An 18,485-nucleotide genomic window follows, 5' to 3' on the forward strand; every position below is an offset into this window, starting at 1 on the left:
CAAAAAGAAAATCAATCATAGAAACTTGAAAACAAGTTTAAGCCAGAGACTTGTACAGTACTATCTAATATTATCTTTTCAAGTAAAATTTTCACGTCAAGCAATATGATAGGTGACTAGATAATTAAATTCGCTTTGTGTAAAGATGAGACCTGAGCTGTAAGATTTAACAATGTATCACAACTAGAGCATGCAAGAATGGATTGTAAGAAATGGGGACACCCATGCATACATTGGGAAAAAGAATGAATTCCATAATAAACTAGTTGAGTAATTTGGTGGTTTGCTTGTGTCCATTTGAATGTCAGTGCTCATATATATAAGCTATTGGAGTTGACTTGAAATAGTGAAATTTGAACCTGAATCCTTTCTTTCTTTCTATGCTCGTTGTTTCAATATAATTGCACATTTCCTGTTATTCGAGTATTAATCAATGTTCAAGTAAAACTGTTGGATTCTATGGTGTTCTAAACATTTTAAGAGCGCATTATGCCATCCGAATGAATCAAACATGTATAGTTTGTTAGCTTGTATGGTTGTTGCACTTGTTCTTCTGATTACACACTTTTTAGCTAAGGGCAACATTCTTCAAGCAGTCACAATTGAAGATGTATCGATCCAGAACACAATATTTGAGCTACTACTGCAAGTATACCAGGAAAATGAGATCAGCAATGACAAAAGTGTATTCCAGAGAAGGAATTGTAACATGATATGCTCTAAAATGTGCCTAGTAGGCTAGTACTATAAAAAGTAAAAACCTCCAAAACTGTAGCATATCTGTCCCTGCATTGAAGTTAATTTAGTTTAAAGCAGATAGTTCTGTAGCTCTTGGGCTTGTGGGCTTGTGCATGCTTGTCATGATAAGCCCTTTCTACATTTAAATAGTTCACACCAATCTTGACTTGGGTATTGATCCAGGCAGGCATATAGTTTTTTTAATGATTTATCCATAGGCCCAATAAAGTCTGGATACAAATTCTGGAAATGAACATGTAGGAAAATTGAGAACCATCAAACTAAACTGATGATTATGAAATTATTCCAGAAAACAAGCTATAAATCCACTACAGTGTCTAAGGAGATTGGAGTGTAGAAGAGGCATGCTTGTTTACATTCATAATAATTCCTATGCTTATATGGCTGAAATTTAATGCATATTATATGGAAGGGACATAAACAAAGACTATTCTTACATTTCTTATTCTGTTTAACGTATGCAGATTCTTTCATATTCCACATACATGGATAATTCTTGGTATAGTCTTGCAATATCCATTTTATCACAGGTAGACATTAGAACAGATAAACTGATTTAAGGATTGTGACTCTGTATTCTATTTTATCTCCCTATTTGTTGTAAATTTAATTATCATTTACGATAACCCTTCAAGCACTCTATTCCTAAGGCAGAATAGTTTCATTGGTGGTCTAGTAAGCTTTATGCTGTATGTGAAGTTTCAAGTTTCAATAGTGAAAATTTTGCTTTGATAACTATGGAACTTTGTTTAGATTTTAGACTACCTTTTTAAAGTGTTTCGGAGGTATTTAAATTTCCTGTGTTTCTGTTGTCTAGTACTGACACAATATCAGTGATTTCTGTCTGAGCCGGTATCTTTTTGTCAAACATCTATAATTCTGTATTTATGAAAGTACTTGTGCAATATTTTATCGCAAATTGGTTTTGTATTATATTCGTTCTAAAAAGTTAATGATCTTCATTGATGATTTGTTCCTATGATGATTAATTAAGATGCTTACGAATCCCAAATCAGTGGTTCTAGCATTAGTATTAGTACTTAAGAAGTTAAGGTATATGTCTAAATGAATATGTAACAAACATCACACACATGATATGATAAAAATCCAACAGATCTGTAGCTTTGCTTTTTTGTAAACCTGAGTGTGTCCACTGTCCATTATATTTTTATGCCTTTTCAATTGCCTTGAAAGAATTTGCCTAAATTTTGTCCTCTTTAATTAACTATTTTACTGTTGTTGATTTTTTATTGAGTCAACCTTAATTATTGCATCATAAACAATTGAAAGTTTTCCTTATTTCAAAATATCTTAAACTGTATGCGAGCGTAAATGATTTCAATTCTTCACCCATAGCACAAAAAGGTTTTATTTTTACCCTTATTTATTACTACTTACGTTTTTATCATTGAAAAACTCCCCACACCTAGAAGTTTTCTTAAACTGTGCAAGGTTTCAAATATTTTTATATGTTGCAACATGTTTTCATATTATATATATATATATATATATATATATATATATATATATATATATATATATATATATATATATATATATATATATATATATATATATATTCGTCTTTTTAGATGTATAAGGGTCGTCAACTACCTTAAGCATTCTACTTATCAGTATCTACTTCTTTGCAGTTTTAAAAGAGTATACCAGGTAAGTTTCATCTTTTCTTCTTTTTCATTTGCTTCATTTGAAGAAAGGGAAATAATTTTTTTTTTCTTTTTCTCATAAATTATCATTCTTGAATCAGGCAAAAACAAAAGTGCATTTTTTTTTATTATCCTCATCTTTATTCTTTTTCTGTTCATCAACCACTTTGAGCATTTTGTCAATCGAGGTCTCTTATTCTGTGTTTGTGGTTTCAAAGGAATACACATTAGTGAGGTACGTAAGTTATGTCCTTTTTTCTTGTTATCTTTATTTGAATTTGTGAAGGACGTGAGTTTAATAGGCAAACATGGTCATATAAAAGTTTTTATACTTTCAATCAATCAAAAGATCGATATCATTGTTATGATTTTTAAACCAATTATTATAAAAATTGACTCGTCATATATGCACGCATGATAAAAAAAAGTGCTTTACAGTGTCATCAATGTTTTGTATAATTATTAATATTCATTCATTGAATTTTTGTTCATACAATTAATAATTAATCTAAAATAATATATAACACATGACAAATAAATCTGTGCTAGCGCGTATTGCCTGCCTTTGCTCCGACTTTGATGGGTAAAACCAATTTTTTTAAAGTGGGAATGGGACAGGTATAAATACGTACCTACCCACCCTGTATCCTATACCTATCATTACTAAATTACTCTTATTTTATTTTATGTATATTACTTACTTATATTATCAAACTTTTATATTCATTAATTTTTGTCTAATACTAAAACTTTAAAGACAAACATAAATTTTAAGGAATTATGTTTTTTTCTCTCACAAATCTCAAGTCTTTGGATACCTTTTAGATGATGAGAATGTAAGTATAATCAATCTCCAACAAAAATGAGGATGAAAAAAAAAATCATAATCACTAAGAATGAAGATGGAGACATGAATGATTTTGGAAAAGCGGGACAAAAAACAACATACATATTCATCCCCGTCCCTTGTCATGATGTCTATATAAGACTATAAAATAATTGGTAAAATATGTGAAATAAATTATTTTATTTATAATATTACTCATTAGCATGAGAAGGTAGATCTTATCCAAGTCAAGAAAAAAGGTAGGTCTTATCATTAAATGCATTACTTCATAGAACTAGTAGTCACTTTTTTTTGTAAAGATATTTTTTTTGGCAAAGAAAACTAGTCTCCTTTCTTTAATACTTACCTTTTAAATTTATTTTGTAAAATCCACCCACATCTTATAAGTAGACATGGCAAGAAAACCCGTATCCGTGGATACCCGTCCGAATCCGTCCTGACTTTGACGGGTAATACCCGAGTTGACCGGGTATGGATACGGGTTCGGGTTTTTCCCGATAACCAAAAGTCGGGTACGGGTACGGATATGGGATTACTAGACCCGTCCCGAACCCGAACCCGCCCCGCCACTTAAAATCTTTAGAATTTTTGCATAATTTAATCAAAAGGCATATAATTTTTATTATTAGTTAATTTTATTTTAAATTTTTTACATAATTTAATATTATTTTCTTAACTATTTATGTAGACACACGCGTTATAATAAATTTATTGATATATAAGTAGTTAAAAATAAATGTTTAACAATCAATTTATTTTTTTCTAAAATCAAATTTTTAATATTTTTTTACAAAAAAAATATTTTTCTAAATGGTGTGTGGAACGAGGTTGGGGATACCCGATACCCGACGAGTACGGGAATGAGACAATAAACTCAAACCCGTCGGGTATCGGGTACGAGTAAGAGGATATGTTGAGGAGTCGAGATAAAGAATTGGGGAGACAATACCCCGTATCCGACCCGCCCCATTGCCATCTCTACTTATAAGTGTCATTTTTTTATACCATTACAAATTTTGACAAATCACATTAGCAAACCAAAAATCACTTATTACATTGATTGTATTTAGTGCAAAGAAAAATAATTATTTTTTATTTTACTTTGAATTTTTAGTGCAAAGAAAAGGAATTATTTTTTATTTTACTTTGCTTAATTCATTTAATGGCTATGTTAAAAAAATCATCATTAATTAGTTACATTAATCAAAATTTTAATAAAAAATCATCATTAATTAGTTACATTAATCAAAATTTTAATGTGTTTATGTTTACATGTATTATTTTCCTACCGTTGATCTTGAATTTGTCCTAATATGGTTCTATCTTTATAAATGTGTACTTATTTCTTTAAGGATTAAGCTTTATTTAATTTCAAATTAAATCATTTATACTCATGGTAAAACAATTAACAAGCTCGTTTACTACAAGTGTGCAATGTTTATTGGAATAAATAAAAAATGAAAAAAAGTGTACAAGTTTCAACTGCTGAACTCAGCTTACAAATGTACATTTTGCTTGTCTCAAACATTTTATAGATTTTAATTGTTCTTTTTTAATCAAATAAATTTTTCCTTTAAATTACATATTCTTTATAAAAAAAAATTAGTTTCTTTGGCGTATTCTTCACCAACCACTATAAATCAAAGCAATGAAATTTATCTTAAAAATATATCTTACAAAATTTTAATATTGTTAAATATTTTTTTATTTAAATTATTAATAAAAAAATATAATCTATTGTTTTTATATTAGTTTGCACCAAATGTTACATTTTAAAATACATTAATAAGTATATTATATTGAACAAAAAGAGAATCACATACATTGTACTAGTGGGAACATAGGCTTGGAGGGTTAAAATAAAAACGAAGGAAGAGGAAAAAGGTTGTGGGTAGATCTCCTCTATTAACAAAAAGTAATATTTTAATAAATTAACATTTACCGATAAAAAAAATATACATTACACTATTATTTTTTTTATATTATATTATTAGTATGAAATATTTATTGAATTTGTAATGATTAATGATCTTTATCGTAAAAACTTAATTGACCATTTTTAGGAGAACTTTTTTTAGATTGAGTTTATTTCATCTAGAACTTAGTTAAAACTTAAAAGAATTAGGATTTATGCTATTTAAAAATTATTTTATATCTACTAAATCATTCTACTTATTATTATTATTATTATTATTATTATTATTATTATTATTATTATTATTATTATTATTATTATTATTATTATTTCTTTAGTAATATTTTTTATTTTGGTATATATACTTTCAATTTTAGTTTGAGACTTTTATATTTGACTTACCTTTTATTTGACTTTAAAAAAAACTTTAAAAAAATTGAAGTTCAAAATAAAACTTTCAAAAGTAAAAGTTATTTTTTTTTATCACCATAACATCCTACAAAATATTTATTAATAATTAATTTTTAGCAGAAAATCTGATTGATGGGATTCTTTCGGAATCACGGTTCGGATTTTTTTTCTTTTTCTAAACTTGTTTCAAAATTTTAACTTAAGAAATATTCTTCAAAATTAAAAACTTTGTCTTTCTTGTCCCGCATTTATTAGGTTAGGAGTAGTCGTCATAGTGGCTTCGATCAGTTTGTTTCTTTTTAAGGTGCTTTCCTCTTTTCTTTTATAAAGAAAAATTTGCTTAATTTTTACGTGTAAAGGTTAGTTGTTAGTTTAATCAAACTGTTATTAGGAAAATTTAAAACTAAGATCCGTTCTCACCCCCTTCAACTCTTAAATCTTTTTTTAATCACTAAATCATTCTTATCATTTTTTTAAAAAAAAAATTAACTCCTTAAAGAGTTTTATTTCAAATGTATTTAATTCATCTTCTTATTTTAAGGAGAGAGATAAAGAAATTATAAAGTTGGATAAATTATAACTAAAATGCTTTTCAAATTCAAAGTATAAAATAAATAAATTAAAGTGTTATTATAATATAATTTGAATTATACCCAAAATTCAATTATTAAATAATTTGATAGGAGTTTATTTAACTTTCAATGTAGCTTTATTAATTAATTAATTAAATTTTATCATTAATTAATTGAATTGATCTACAGTTTTTTAAGGAAATATCTAGACAGTTATACAGTATGTATTCTTTTAATTTTATTCTTTTAATATGTCATTTCTTAGCTTAATTAGTTTAATTGTATATTTTTTATTTTTTGGGTTACCATATTATTAGTTGGAAATATCAACTAATTTTGTCAATATGACTAATTTCTAGTAAAAAAAATCTAACTAAACATTTTTAGTTGGATATTTTTCTCAATTATTTTTTTTAATACTTAAATCCAAGACTTTGTTTGATAAATATGAGCTTAGTTTCATCCATACCAATGACATGTTGGCATATTTGCTATTTAATAATAGACAATTTAATCACTTTTTTATATTTATTAAATACTATATATTAATATTTAATAATTGATTTTTAAATACCATTTTAGGATTTAGCCAACCCATTTAAAAAATGCCAAAAGGAATAAAAATTTAATAGTAGCTACTAAAAGCTTTTTTTTTCTGTACCAACAAAAAAAAGTTATTTTAGATATGGATTCTCTGTACCGAAAAAAGGTACTGCATATTTAATATTCAGGTTATGTTTTTAATTCAAAGGGTGAAATGAATTAAAATTATTAAAATAAAATAAAAAAGAAAAATCATTTATTTTATTTCATTTTCATCATTATAACAAAATTAAAATAGTAAAGTAATATTTTTTTCCCATTCTAACTCATGTCATTTATTCTATAGGTTCCACCACTTGGTTATATATATGATAGTACTTATCATAATTCATCTTACCACTTATCATAATCGACCGGCCGCATAACTGATTTCATTCTCGCGAAAGCGATAGCAGGTGACTTAAAGCAACTTCTTCTATAGAAATAGTGTTTTTCTTTTCATACTTGAATTTGAATTTGTTTGTGTTACTAAACAAATATAAGTGTTCATAAATATATGAAATTTACATTTCGATCGAAAGCATTGCACTTCATAGAATCAATTTGTCCTATTTTTCTTCTTTTTCAACCATGATAAAAAAAAATGTTTGCAGAAATTGATCTCCTTCTTTTGGGGTTAACTTGGAAGGAGTGTTATGAAAATCCGTTAGATTCTCGATCTAGTAGAGACATTGAGTCAGACGTCAAATCAATCCAAAATTAAAAATATATATAATATAGTTAATAAAATGTGATCAATTTATATTTTTAATACTTTAAAATTAAATTTTTTGTTATGATTAAATTATAAATATTATACAATAATTTATTATAATAAATTATTTTGTTGTATATTATCATGTGAGAGAAATTATAAACTCAGATTCGAACAAACCAGTTTGGGTCAAGACTCAATCGGTTGATCCAATTTTATCTGAGGAGTACACCTGTGGACCACGAGCCAGCACATAAGGAGACCTGACACCACACTTTAACCCAAAACCTTAAGGCTTAAGTTTATAGGTCTTTTCCTCACTTATATGGTGCTCAACCTTTCCACTTTTATTCGATGTGGGATTTCACCTCACACATCCATTAGTATAGCCATTCTTGCCACTTGCGATACTTGCATCGCCGCTCTATCTACGGGGCACGTTGTGCCGCCATCTTACTCGTCTAAGTCGGTCACCAAGTCGAACCATCAGCTCTGATACCAATTGTTGGGGAGATTCGAGCGGTATACCTGTAGACCACGAGCCGCCACATGAGGAGACTTAGCGTCGCCTGAGAGATAACGCTTTCATTAAGCCTGTAGTAGTCTTCTCGTTTACAATGTTGAACGTGACGTTCTTGGCTAATGTCAATCTGATCACGCCAATAGTCTGTTGATCTAGGAAGTTCCATTCTTCTTGCTTCATGTCATATGGCTTAACCCCTGATAAGGGTTGATACAACTTCTTTTGATATAGATAATTCTCTATTTGCATCTTCAAAAAGCTGAAATCTTTGTCATCGAACTTCTCGATCTTCACCTTCCCCTCTTCTAATGTCATTGCTCCCACTGCCTCCTCTAAACTGAGAAGACTCCCACTAATTCCTTTAAACTAAGGAAATCCCGTGCAGTAACCAAAAGCTCTTGATACCAGTTGTTAGTATAGAGCAATAAGAAGAGAAATGAATAACGAAAAGAGAGAGAATAGTATGTAAGGTTCAAACTCGAGACTTTATTTAAGAAAATCGAATCTAATACCACTCAAACCAACAACTTATTGATTACATAAACCTCCTTTTTTCAATTAAAGAAATAGTAATATGTTTGCATAATAAACTAGATTTAAATTTCACTATTATCTTTGTACACAAAAAATATTAATTAGTTTAATTTTTTTACAACAAATTATATATACTATTTTTTTGTTTATCACATTATTCATTTTATTGCATTTTTTATAATATATATGTAAGATACAAGAATGAAAAAAGGACAACATATTTAGGCAATTGAATTTACATGCTAATAATTTATGTTTTGTAATTTAAATCATTATTAAAATATTTTTATTAATTTAAAAATAATTTTAACACATTTTTCTTTATTTTATTTCTATCTCTTCTTTTTTTATAATGTGGAGTAAAAAATGAAGTATAAATAATATGGAGATATTAAGGAAAGAAATAAAAGTATAAATGCAATAGGTTATATAATGTGATTAAGAAAAAGACAAACATTTGTAGTCAGCATGAGTAGAAATATAAAAACTATTGCTTTTTTTTTTAGGTTTTGATATAGATTTGTTCAAATCATTTGTTTTGATTTTTTTTATCAACTTTCTTCAGATATTATATCATAGAATCTCATGGCGTCTTTCACTTGCTCTGCACCTTCACTTGTTGGGAAGAAAAAGGTTCTTTTCATAATGGGTGCAACGGGCACGGGCAAAACCAAGTTATCCATCAACTTGGGCACTCAATTCCCTTCTGAAGTCATTAACTCTGACAAAATTCAAGTCTATAAGGGCTTGGACATCATCACAAACAAGGTACCAGAGTCTGAACGTAATGGCATTCCCCATCATTTGCTAGGCATCATCGATGATCCTGATTATGACTTCACAATTGATGACTTTTGCAAGCATGTCCTCATTGCTCTCGACCTCATCATTGAAAATGGACACCTACCTATTATCGTGGGAGGCTCAAACACTTACCTTGCAACATTGCTTGAGGATCCCAACATCGCATTTCGTTCCAAATACGATTGTTGCTTCATTTGGGTCGATGTGTCTTTACCTGTGTTGTTTCAGTATTTAGATAAAAGGGTGGACGAAATGCTTGATGAAGGAGTTGTTGATGAGATTCGAGAAGCTTTTGTACCTGGAGCAGACTACTCTCGTGGGGTTAGAAGAGCCATCGGAGTTCCTGAGCTGGGAGAGTATTTCCTTGTTGAGAAGGAAATTAGTGATGAGGCTGAAAAGGAGAAGATGTTACAACGTGCTATTGCTAGAACCAAAAAGAACACTTGTAAGTTGGCTGAGATGCAACTCTTAAAGATCCATAGGATGAATTATGAGCTTGGATGGGGAATGACCAAAATTGATTCAACACAAGTGTTTGAGGCTATTTTAAAAGGAGTTGATTATAAGCACCTGTACCAAGAAATTGTGTTCAAACCAAGCATGGAGATAGTGAAAAGATTCCTACAGGAGACAACTCAGATGTGGGGAAAGTCTCCATGTCAGAATGGCGAACAAGCGACGATTTGTGCTTAAAACATTATTAAATTGTTCGTCAACTTGTTGCGGTTAATAATAAATAATATGAAGAAAAATATGAAAGCAAAATTAGACATAAGTAAAAGATGGATTTTATTATAATTGCTTTTATAATTTTTTTCTTTAGTGGTAAGACCTACCTACTCATGTCAAAGAGAAATATTATAAATAAAACAAGTTATTTTATATGTGTATTGCACCAATTATTTTTAGTTTATATATTATTTTAGGTTTTTTTTCTACATATATTATTACTAATTTTATGTTAACTATTAATTTGATGCACAATAAATAAATAAATAAATATTAATAAACATGCATTGACAATGATATTGTAAAGTATCTTTATACTAGTATTAGATAATAAATTATTATGTATGATAAAGTCAATTACTTTTTATAATAATTACTTTAAAAATCATGATATGAAAATGACTTTTTATTAGTTTAATTGTAAAAATTTGTATATAACAATGCATGTATATTAAATTCATATGTAATAAATTTAAGTTTTAAATATTTTTAAAATAAAATATAGTGAATATGTTCTAAAAATTATTTAATGAAAAGTATTACATATATTAAATGAATACAAAAATATACATATAATTAATCATATTAAATTACTCATTTAAATTTTAATAATTATATGAGTAAACAAAAAAATCCCTAAATATATACTCAAATCATAAAAATTATTCATATCTAAAGTCATTAGATGCTGCAAACCAATCCTTCAACTTTTTGAATTGTAAATATACCTCAAAAAGTACAAATTTGCAATTTTTACTTCCTCCAAATTAATGTCCCTAATATCACCACCAACTTAGTTCACAAGAGAAAAATGATGGTAGGGCTTTAGAGCACCAAATTAAAGTTTCAAATAAGGTGCTTGAGTTTGAAAGAAAAATGAAGTAAATTGAGAGAATGAGAAGTGAAAACTAATGATCGAGGAAGGGACGAGGAACAACAAACTAGCTAGGGTTACTTACGTATAAGTTATTGCACAAGAGAAAATAAAATATTTCACCTTTTATTAATATGTGTATTTAAATTACACGACACGTTTCAATAAAGTTGGTTAAATAATATAAACATATATAATTTATCTTCTAATTTGTATTGAATGTGTTGCATGAAATCAATTTAAGTATTTTTTTTGTGAGGAAACCAATTTATTTGTAATTAATTACTTGAAAAATTTTAATTATTTATAAATTATTAGTTGATATGTTTAGTGAGGAAATCTAAATAATCTTTTTTTTAAAAAAAAATTTTGTTTATAATATGCTTAGTATAAACATGTTCAACATCAAATTTACCAAAAATAAAGAATGAAAAGCATTAGTATTTTATTTTTATCCATAATAAACGAATCAAGTATTACTATATTTATAACAACTTATACATTCTGCTAAAAAAAAATGAACTAGATCTCCTGGTAAAAAAAAAACTACTACGTAACAGTTAATATGTGTTAATCTAACTTTTGCTTGTTTACTCTTTTTTAAATTATTAGTTGAGTAATCAATTGTCAACGTCTTCAAGTTATTTCACCAACATTGCTCTTCGTAAGGGTAAGATTATAAGTTATTGAAGCTTGTGGAATTTATTAATTGCGTTGATATTGTCACAATAATTTTGATCAGGAATGTTGAAAGAAACAGATAAAAAAAAAGAATGTTGTAAGAATTTAGCTAGACAAACAAATCCTACAAATTTATATATGAAAGAGAAATGGCAATGACAAAAAATTTATAAACTTTAAAAGGTTCATATAAATTCAATTTGATTCATCCATAATAAATGAATTATTAACTTTTACTAAGCATCACCGAATGAATATCCTGAACATAAGGTCATCAATTAGAAACAAATTAATTCCATGAAATGCTATTTATATATTAAATTTGAGCCATTGAATTTTTGAACAAGGATACAATCATTAGAAATACATTTCCAAGACATGAATACAATATGGGCTAAACAAGTTTTTATCTCTCATCTATTTTATATTTAAATTTTTAATCTCTATTGAATTTTTTTACAAATATTTTAGTTTTTTTATTATTTTTTCATCAAGATTTTTAGTCCTTGATATTAAATAACACATGATAATTACAAGATAACATGAGACAACCTCATGTGCCATGTGACACTACATAGAGGCATCATGTGACAAACATGTGACAAACATATAAGTGTTTTATGTGATGTCAAATTTTGTGACATTTTTAACCCTTATAAAACTTTAACATTTGAATTTTAGTCCTTTTAAGAATATTTTCACCTTTCATTTTTAGTCTATAAAATTTTCATTCAATGATTTTAGCTCCTACAAATTTAAATTATAGTTTGTAGTCGTTAATTTTTTCTTGGTCTTTAGTCATTTTTACAATCTTTAATCTCGTCTTCATCCACTTTCATCTATAGTATCATTTACATCATTATTGCCAAATAATAACAAAGGTGAAAGTATAACCATGGAATCCAATATCGACTTAACTCATTTGAACTCACACAACATACTTTGGACTCGTCTAAGTTGTAATCCACTTAAACAAGATATTAAAGATTCTAAAAATGACTAAATTAAGACAAAAATAATAATTAAGAACTAAAAACTATAATTTAAATTTGTAAGGATTAAAATCGAAGAATAAAAAATTTATAGAGACTAAAATTGAAAGGTGAAAATCTTATAAGGACTAAAATATGAATTTTAATTTTTTTTAAGGACTGATGATATCACAAAAAACTGAGACATGTCACTTTCATGTAATGACACATGGTTGTCATGTGTTGCACTTGTGTGAATCCAACTATCTAATTAATAAGATGTAGTGGTTGAAAGGAAAAAGATACTGGATAACATAAATATATGCATTCTTGGTCAAGATTCATATGTGAATAAGGAAAAAGTGAAGTAGAAATATTATTTTTCATATGCGTTCTTGGTCAAGATTCATATGTGAATAAGGAAAAAGTGAAGTAGAAATATTATTTTTCTTTATTATTTAATATTTAATATTATAAGCATTGAAAGACTATTTATTACAGAAATAAAAATAATAATTCTCTCCATTGTTTAATATTATCAACTTTGAAGACTATTTATTTCAGAAGTAGAAATACTATTTTTGTCCATTATTTAATATTATAAACATTGAAAGACAATTTATTACACTTCTTAAATGTTGGAATGTTACTTTCTTTTTATTTTGTTTATTTTTCTTTCTTTATCACACAGTTCATTATAATACACATTTTTTTTATTTCTTCTTCATCTCTATATTTTTTTTTGTAATCTATTGTCAAAGAAATATAATTGCAATCAATGATTTAATGTGTTTAAAAGAAATGTATAAATAACTGTCTATGGTATGGATGTGGAAATATAAGAACTTTTACTCTTTTTTAAGTTCATATATGCATTTGTTCAAACAAACTATTTTGGTGTTTTTTCTTATCAACTTTCTCCAAATATATATTATATTAAATACTCTCATGGCGCCTTTGTCACTCGCCGAAAAAAAGAAGGTTCTTTTCATAATGGGTGCAACGGGCACAGGCAAAACAAAGTTATCCATCAACTTGGGCACTCAATTCCCTTCTGAAGTCATTAACTCTGACAAAATCCAAGTCTATAAGGGCTTGGACATCATCACAAACAAGGTACCAGAGTCTGAACGTAATGGCATTCCTCATCATCTGCTAGGCATCATCGATGATCCTGATTATGACTTCACAGTTGATGACTTTTGCAAGCATGTCCTCATTGCTCTTGATCTTATTATTGAAAATGGACACCTACCCATTATCGTGGGAGGCTCAAACACTTACCTTGCAACATTGCTTGAGGATCCCAACATCGCATTTCGTTCCAAATATGATTGTTGCTTCATTTGGGTTGATGTGTCTTTACCTGTGTTGTTTCAGTATTTAGATAAAAGGGTGGACGAAATGCTTGATAAAGGAGTTGTTGATGAGATTCGAGAAACTTTTGTGCCTGGAGCAGACTACTCTCGTGGGGTTAGAAGAGCCATCGGGGTTCCTGAGCTGGGGGAGTATTTCTTGGTTGAGAAGAAAATAGATGATGAGACCAAAAAGGAGAAGATGTTGCAAGGTGCTATTGCGAGAACTAAAGAGAACACTTGTAAATTGGCTGAGGCGCAACTCTTGAAGATACATAAGATGAACTATGAGTTTGGATGGGGAATGACCAAAATTGATTCCACACAAGTGTTTGAGGCAGTTTTAAAAGGAATGGATTATAAGCACTTATACCATGAGATTGTGTTCAAACCAAGCGTGGATATAGTGAAAAGATTTCTACATGAGACAACTTCAGGAAAGGGAAAGGCACTGCGTCAAAATGGTGAACAAGTGACGGTTGTGCTTCAAAAATCGTTGAAATTGGCTAAGGATTAGCTTATAGTAGTGAATAATAAATAAATGAGGGAAAAATACAAAAGCAAAATCAGATATTGGTGAAAGATGTATGAATCATGTTATAATTGCTTTTATACTTTTTCCTCTCATGGTAAGACTTACTTATCCATGTTAAAGACTTATATTATAAATAAAAAAGTTATTTTACACGTGGATTGCATGATTTTTTTAGTCTTATATATTAATTTAGGTTACTAATTTGATATACAAATTTTAATAAATAAATAATACATATATTGAGGGTAACATAATTATTTTACATTGACTTTCAATCACAAATAACCATATATGTGAAGTCAATTAAAAAATATAATTGTTATGACTTTTAATTATTGGTTAAAAGTCATAATAATGATGTTTTTATTTTTTTGAAAGTGTAAAAAATATGTACAATGCATATTAAAAACATCTTTAATATGTTTAAGTTTTAATTATCTTTTAAATGAAATATAGTGAAAATGTTCTCAAATATACTTTAATGCAATTTATTAAATATATTAAATGAATAAAAAATCTACATATAAATAATCTTATTGAATACATTCAATAACTCATTTAAAATTAAATAATTATACGAGTAACCAAAATATCCCTAAATATATGCTCAAATCTTGAAAAAATATTCCGATCCAAAGTTACATATGCTAAAAACTCATTCTTCAAATTTTTATAAATATAAATGTACCTCAAAAAGTACAAATTTGCAATTTTGTCTTCCTCCATGTACCATCCCTAATAAAACCATACACTTAGTTCCACCAAATTAAAGTCTCAAATAAGGTGATTGAGATTGAATGGAAATAAAGTAAAATGAAAGATGAAGAAGAATAATAGAAGCTAATGACAAAGAATTAGAATTTAGGGTTATACATTGGTTCTTTCATAAGAGAAGTTACAAATATCTTTTATTTGTGTGTTTAAGTAACATGGTGCATAATTAAAAAAAAAGTGACATGCTACATTTCAATAGAGTTGGTTAAATAATGAAACGTGTGCAAAATTAAAAGTTTCCACCCCGATTTGAAGATTTGGGTTTGCGAGAAAGAGAAGAAAAGAATGGACAAAAAGAGAAACAATTTTGGTTCAAACTCTTAGGTTGTTGATAACTGCTAAATAATTGTGAATTTATAGGAGTTAAATAGTCAAATTTTGGCTTAAAATTAATTATTTAGCAGTTATTTGTAATTAAAAGTGAGAAAATTAATTTAAATTGAATTTCTGGTTGCAGATACAAAAAATAAGGTTGCATTTAGCAAAAGTGGCACAGAAAGGAAGAAAAAAGAAGAAATTCTGAAGCAGGCCCAATCCAATAGGGGCGCTAAGCGCGCATCAGGCGCTAAGCGAGCAACTAACTGCAGGCGCTGAGCGTGGCGTTAAGCACGAAGGTGGAAACCGTTACGCGCGCTAAGCCCAGCTAGGCGCCCAGCGCCCGATCCAACAGAAGCACAGGCCCAGCGTGCATGGCGCGCCCAGCGCACGATCTGAACGCGCTAAGCGCGAGGTGTGGCGCTGAGCGCGACTACGAAGGCCCGTAAGCCCACTTCATCCACTATAAATAGAGAGGCAGTCCCAAGGAAATTTCATCCCATCTCAGAGCATCACTCTCAGTACTTCAAGCCTGAGTTCTCTTCCCTCCCTACATTCTTTGTTTTGTTAGCCTAGCCTTTCTTTCATTCCCAGTTGTAAGCCCTCAATGGCCATGAGTGGCTAAACCCCTAGCTAGGGCCTGGCAGGCCTAAAAAGCCACGATGTACAATGAGCTTCAAGAGTTATCAATGCAAAGGAATTTATTCCAGGTTTTTCGGTTCTATTTCTTTTCTTTTACTCTTGCATTCATTCTTAGATCTCTTTTTGGGTTTTAATCGCTCGGGAGAGGGTAATTCTCAATAATATTTAAGATTCAATGCATGCATCAGTTTTAGGGGTTATACGCTTGGGAAAGGGTAACACCTAATAGAACATCTAAAGAAAAGAATCATTGGGTTAGCATTGCTAGGCATAGAATGATAACTCACTGCCCATGCATCTAAGCAACATCTAGAACTTAATCTTAACGCATTTTAATTATTGAATCTTCGCAAAGGCATTTGGGAGATAGGTAGTTAAAATAGGCTTGCCAATGTGAGGCATCAGGGGCAAGTAGTCAACAGATGTGGGTAGAACTAACACCATTTCATTGGTAATGAATATCATACTTACATGCATCGTAGGCCAATTGGGTTTGTCTGGTCTTGGCATTTCTATCAATTGTTTTCCCTTTTACTTATTTGTTTTAGTAATAGCATTCTTTACTATTCCTACTTTACTACTTTACTCCCACTTACAAATTGAGAGGTATTGAATAAGTGCAATAAAATCCCTGCGGACACGACACTCGGACTTCCGAGCTTTACTACTTGTCACGATTTGGTGCACTTGCCAAAGTCTTAACAGTTGTCTTTGTGTTAGGACTACTTCATCTTTGTAAGTGGTTTTGAGGTCAGAAATAATAGACTTCATTGTATCCATAAAAGCCCAGAATGTTATATGTTGCTCACTCATGGTCTTATCAATTGGATTTTAATTTTTATTCTTTTATAATTTATTTTTTTTGGTAGTGTCAAAAATTATAATTTAATTTTTTAAATGAATGCTAACAATTTTTTGAATAATCATGATTTATGTTAACAAATTGGCAAGTGTACTAATTTTATCACAAGTAGTAAAGATTAAAACGAAAGATAGAGTGTCGAGTGCACACAGGTTTTTTTGCGTTGTTAAATACCCAATTTGTAAGTAATAGAAGAAGTAGTAGAGAAAATTAACTATAAGTGTGAAAATTGGGGGTAAAAGGGAAAAGAAAAAGATAGCAAAAAAAAAAACAATAATTTAAATGCAAAAGATGAAGTCAAAATGTGATAACGTTGGGGCCTAGCATATCTAACTACTCTTGATGCAATATTAAAGTTGTTTTCTATTAATTATTTTTCCAATTTTCACCCACATCTACTAATATGTTAAACCTGATCCATGAATAACCAAATTTATGTATTCTCTCCTAAATCTCTTTGCAAAGATTGAATCATAAACAACATTACATATAAAGATAGTATAAAGATATATGCATAGGCACAACAAAATCACTCTATCTCTAGTAACTTCTGAGTCTCCTTGTCGAATGGCCTATTCTCCTCGGTTGGAATAGGTGAGTCAATTTCTTTCCTTAGAATCGTACTTGAGAATTTCCTGACTTATACGGCTTAGCAGTCAATTCTTTTTTTTGTTCTATTATCTTGAAGTTAACTAAAAGAAAAAAAGAAGTTATTTACATAAGTTTCAAACTTGAATTTGGACTAATAAATAATTTCTTTTTAAGTTTTATTCCTAGTAATGCAATGTTGAAATGTCCTTTCCAAGTTCTTTAGACATTACCATTTCCCAATGAATAATCCCTAAAAATAGATGCACGGATGACACCAAACCACACATAAGCAGAAAAAAAAACAATAGAAATTGGGCTATGAGAGACTTTACACTTTTGATAGCTCTGAGATTCGGTATGTCTTTTCCTTCTGTTTCCTGTTTCTTATATAAGGTCCAGGTAGCTTAATTTTCACGATGAATTTGCGCTTAGCATGAGCTATTGCGCTAAGCACACATTTGGGCTTAACTATGTATTTTTTTGCGCACTAAGTGTGGGCACGCATAAACCTGGATGGTGCGCTAAGCTAGCGGTCTATTTCTTCAACTTTTCTTCAAGGCTCTTTATTCCATTTTTTGCCTAAATTTTTCTCAAAGTACTTGAATTTTTCTTCTCTTGATTTCTGCTGATAAAAAATAGCAAAAAAGTTAATTTTTTGTTATTTCATCGAAAATAATAATAAAGAAATTAAATTCATTTATTAGTCAAAATTGATTATCAATTTCATAGTTATTAGTTTACATTTTAAATTTTTTTAACAAATGTGTCATCATTTAATTAATAAAAGAGATTCAAAGAAAAAATTCAAATATATCAATTAATAGGCA

At 28.9% G+C, this 18,485-nt stretch overlaps 2 protein-coding genes across 2 annotated transcripts; both read left to right on the forward strand.

Moving 5' to 3' along the window:
• Window positions 1-9,110: 9,110 nt before the first annotated feature.
• LOC121173984 (adenylate isopentenyltransferase 5, chloroplastic) lies at window positions 9,111-10,022 on the forward strand. The gene has a single exon (XM_041011865.1). It carries the CDS (start codon window positions 9,111-9,113, stop codon window positions 10,020-10,022), a length of 912 nt encoding a protein of 303 aa, XP_040867799.1.
• A 3,376-nt stretch (window positions 10,023-13,398) lies between these two features.
• On the forward strand, window positions 13,399-14,626 carry LOC100817288 (adenylate isopentenyltransferase 5, chloroplastic). Its single transcript, XM_003551801.5, has one exon. The coding sequence runs from the start codon at window positions 13,404-13,406 to the stop codon at window positions 14,454-14,456; it is 1,053 nt and encodes a 350-aa protein (XP_003551849.4). The 5' UTR covers window positions 13,399-13,403; the 3' UTR covers window positions 14,457-14,626.
• The last annotated feature ends 3,859 nt before the right edge of the window (window positions 14,627-18,485 follow it).

The sequence above is a fragment of the Glycine max genome, chromosome 18 (genome assembly GCF_000004515.6).
Source record: "Glycine max cultivar Williams 82 chromosome 18, Glycine_max_v4.0, whole genome shotgun sequence".
Taxonomy (NCBI): domain Eukaryota; kingdom Viridiplantae; phylum Streptophyta; class Magnoliopsida; order Fabales; family Fabaceae; genus Glycine; species Glycine max.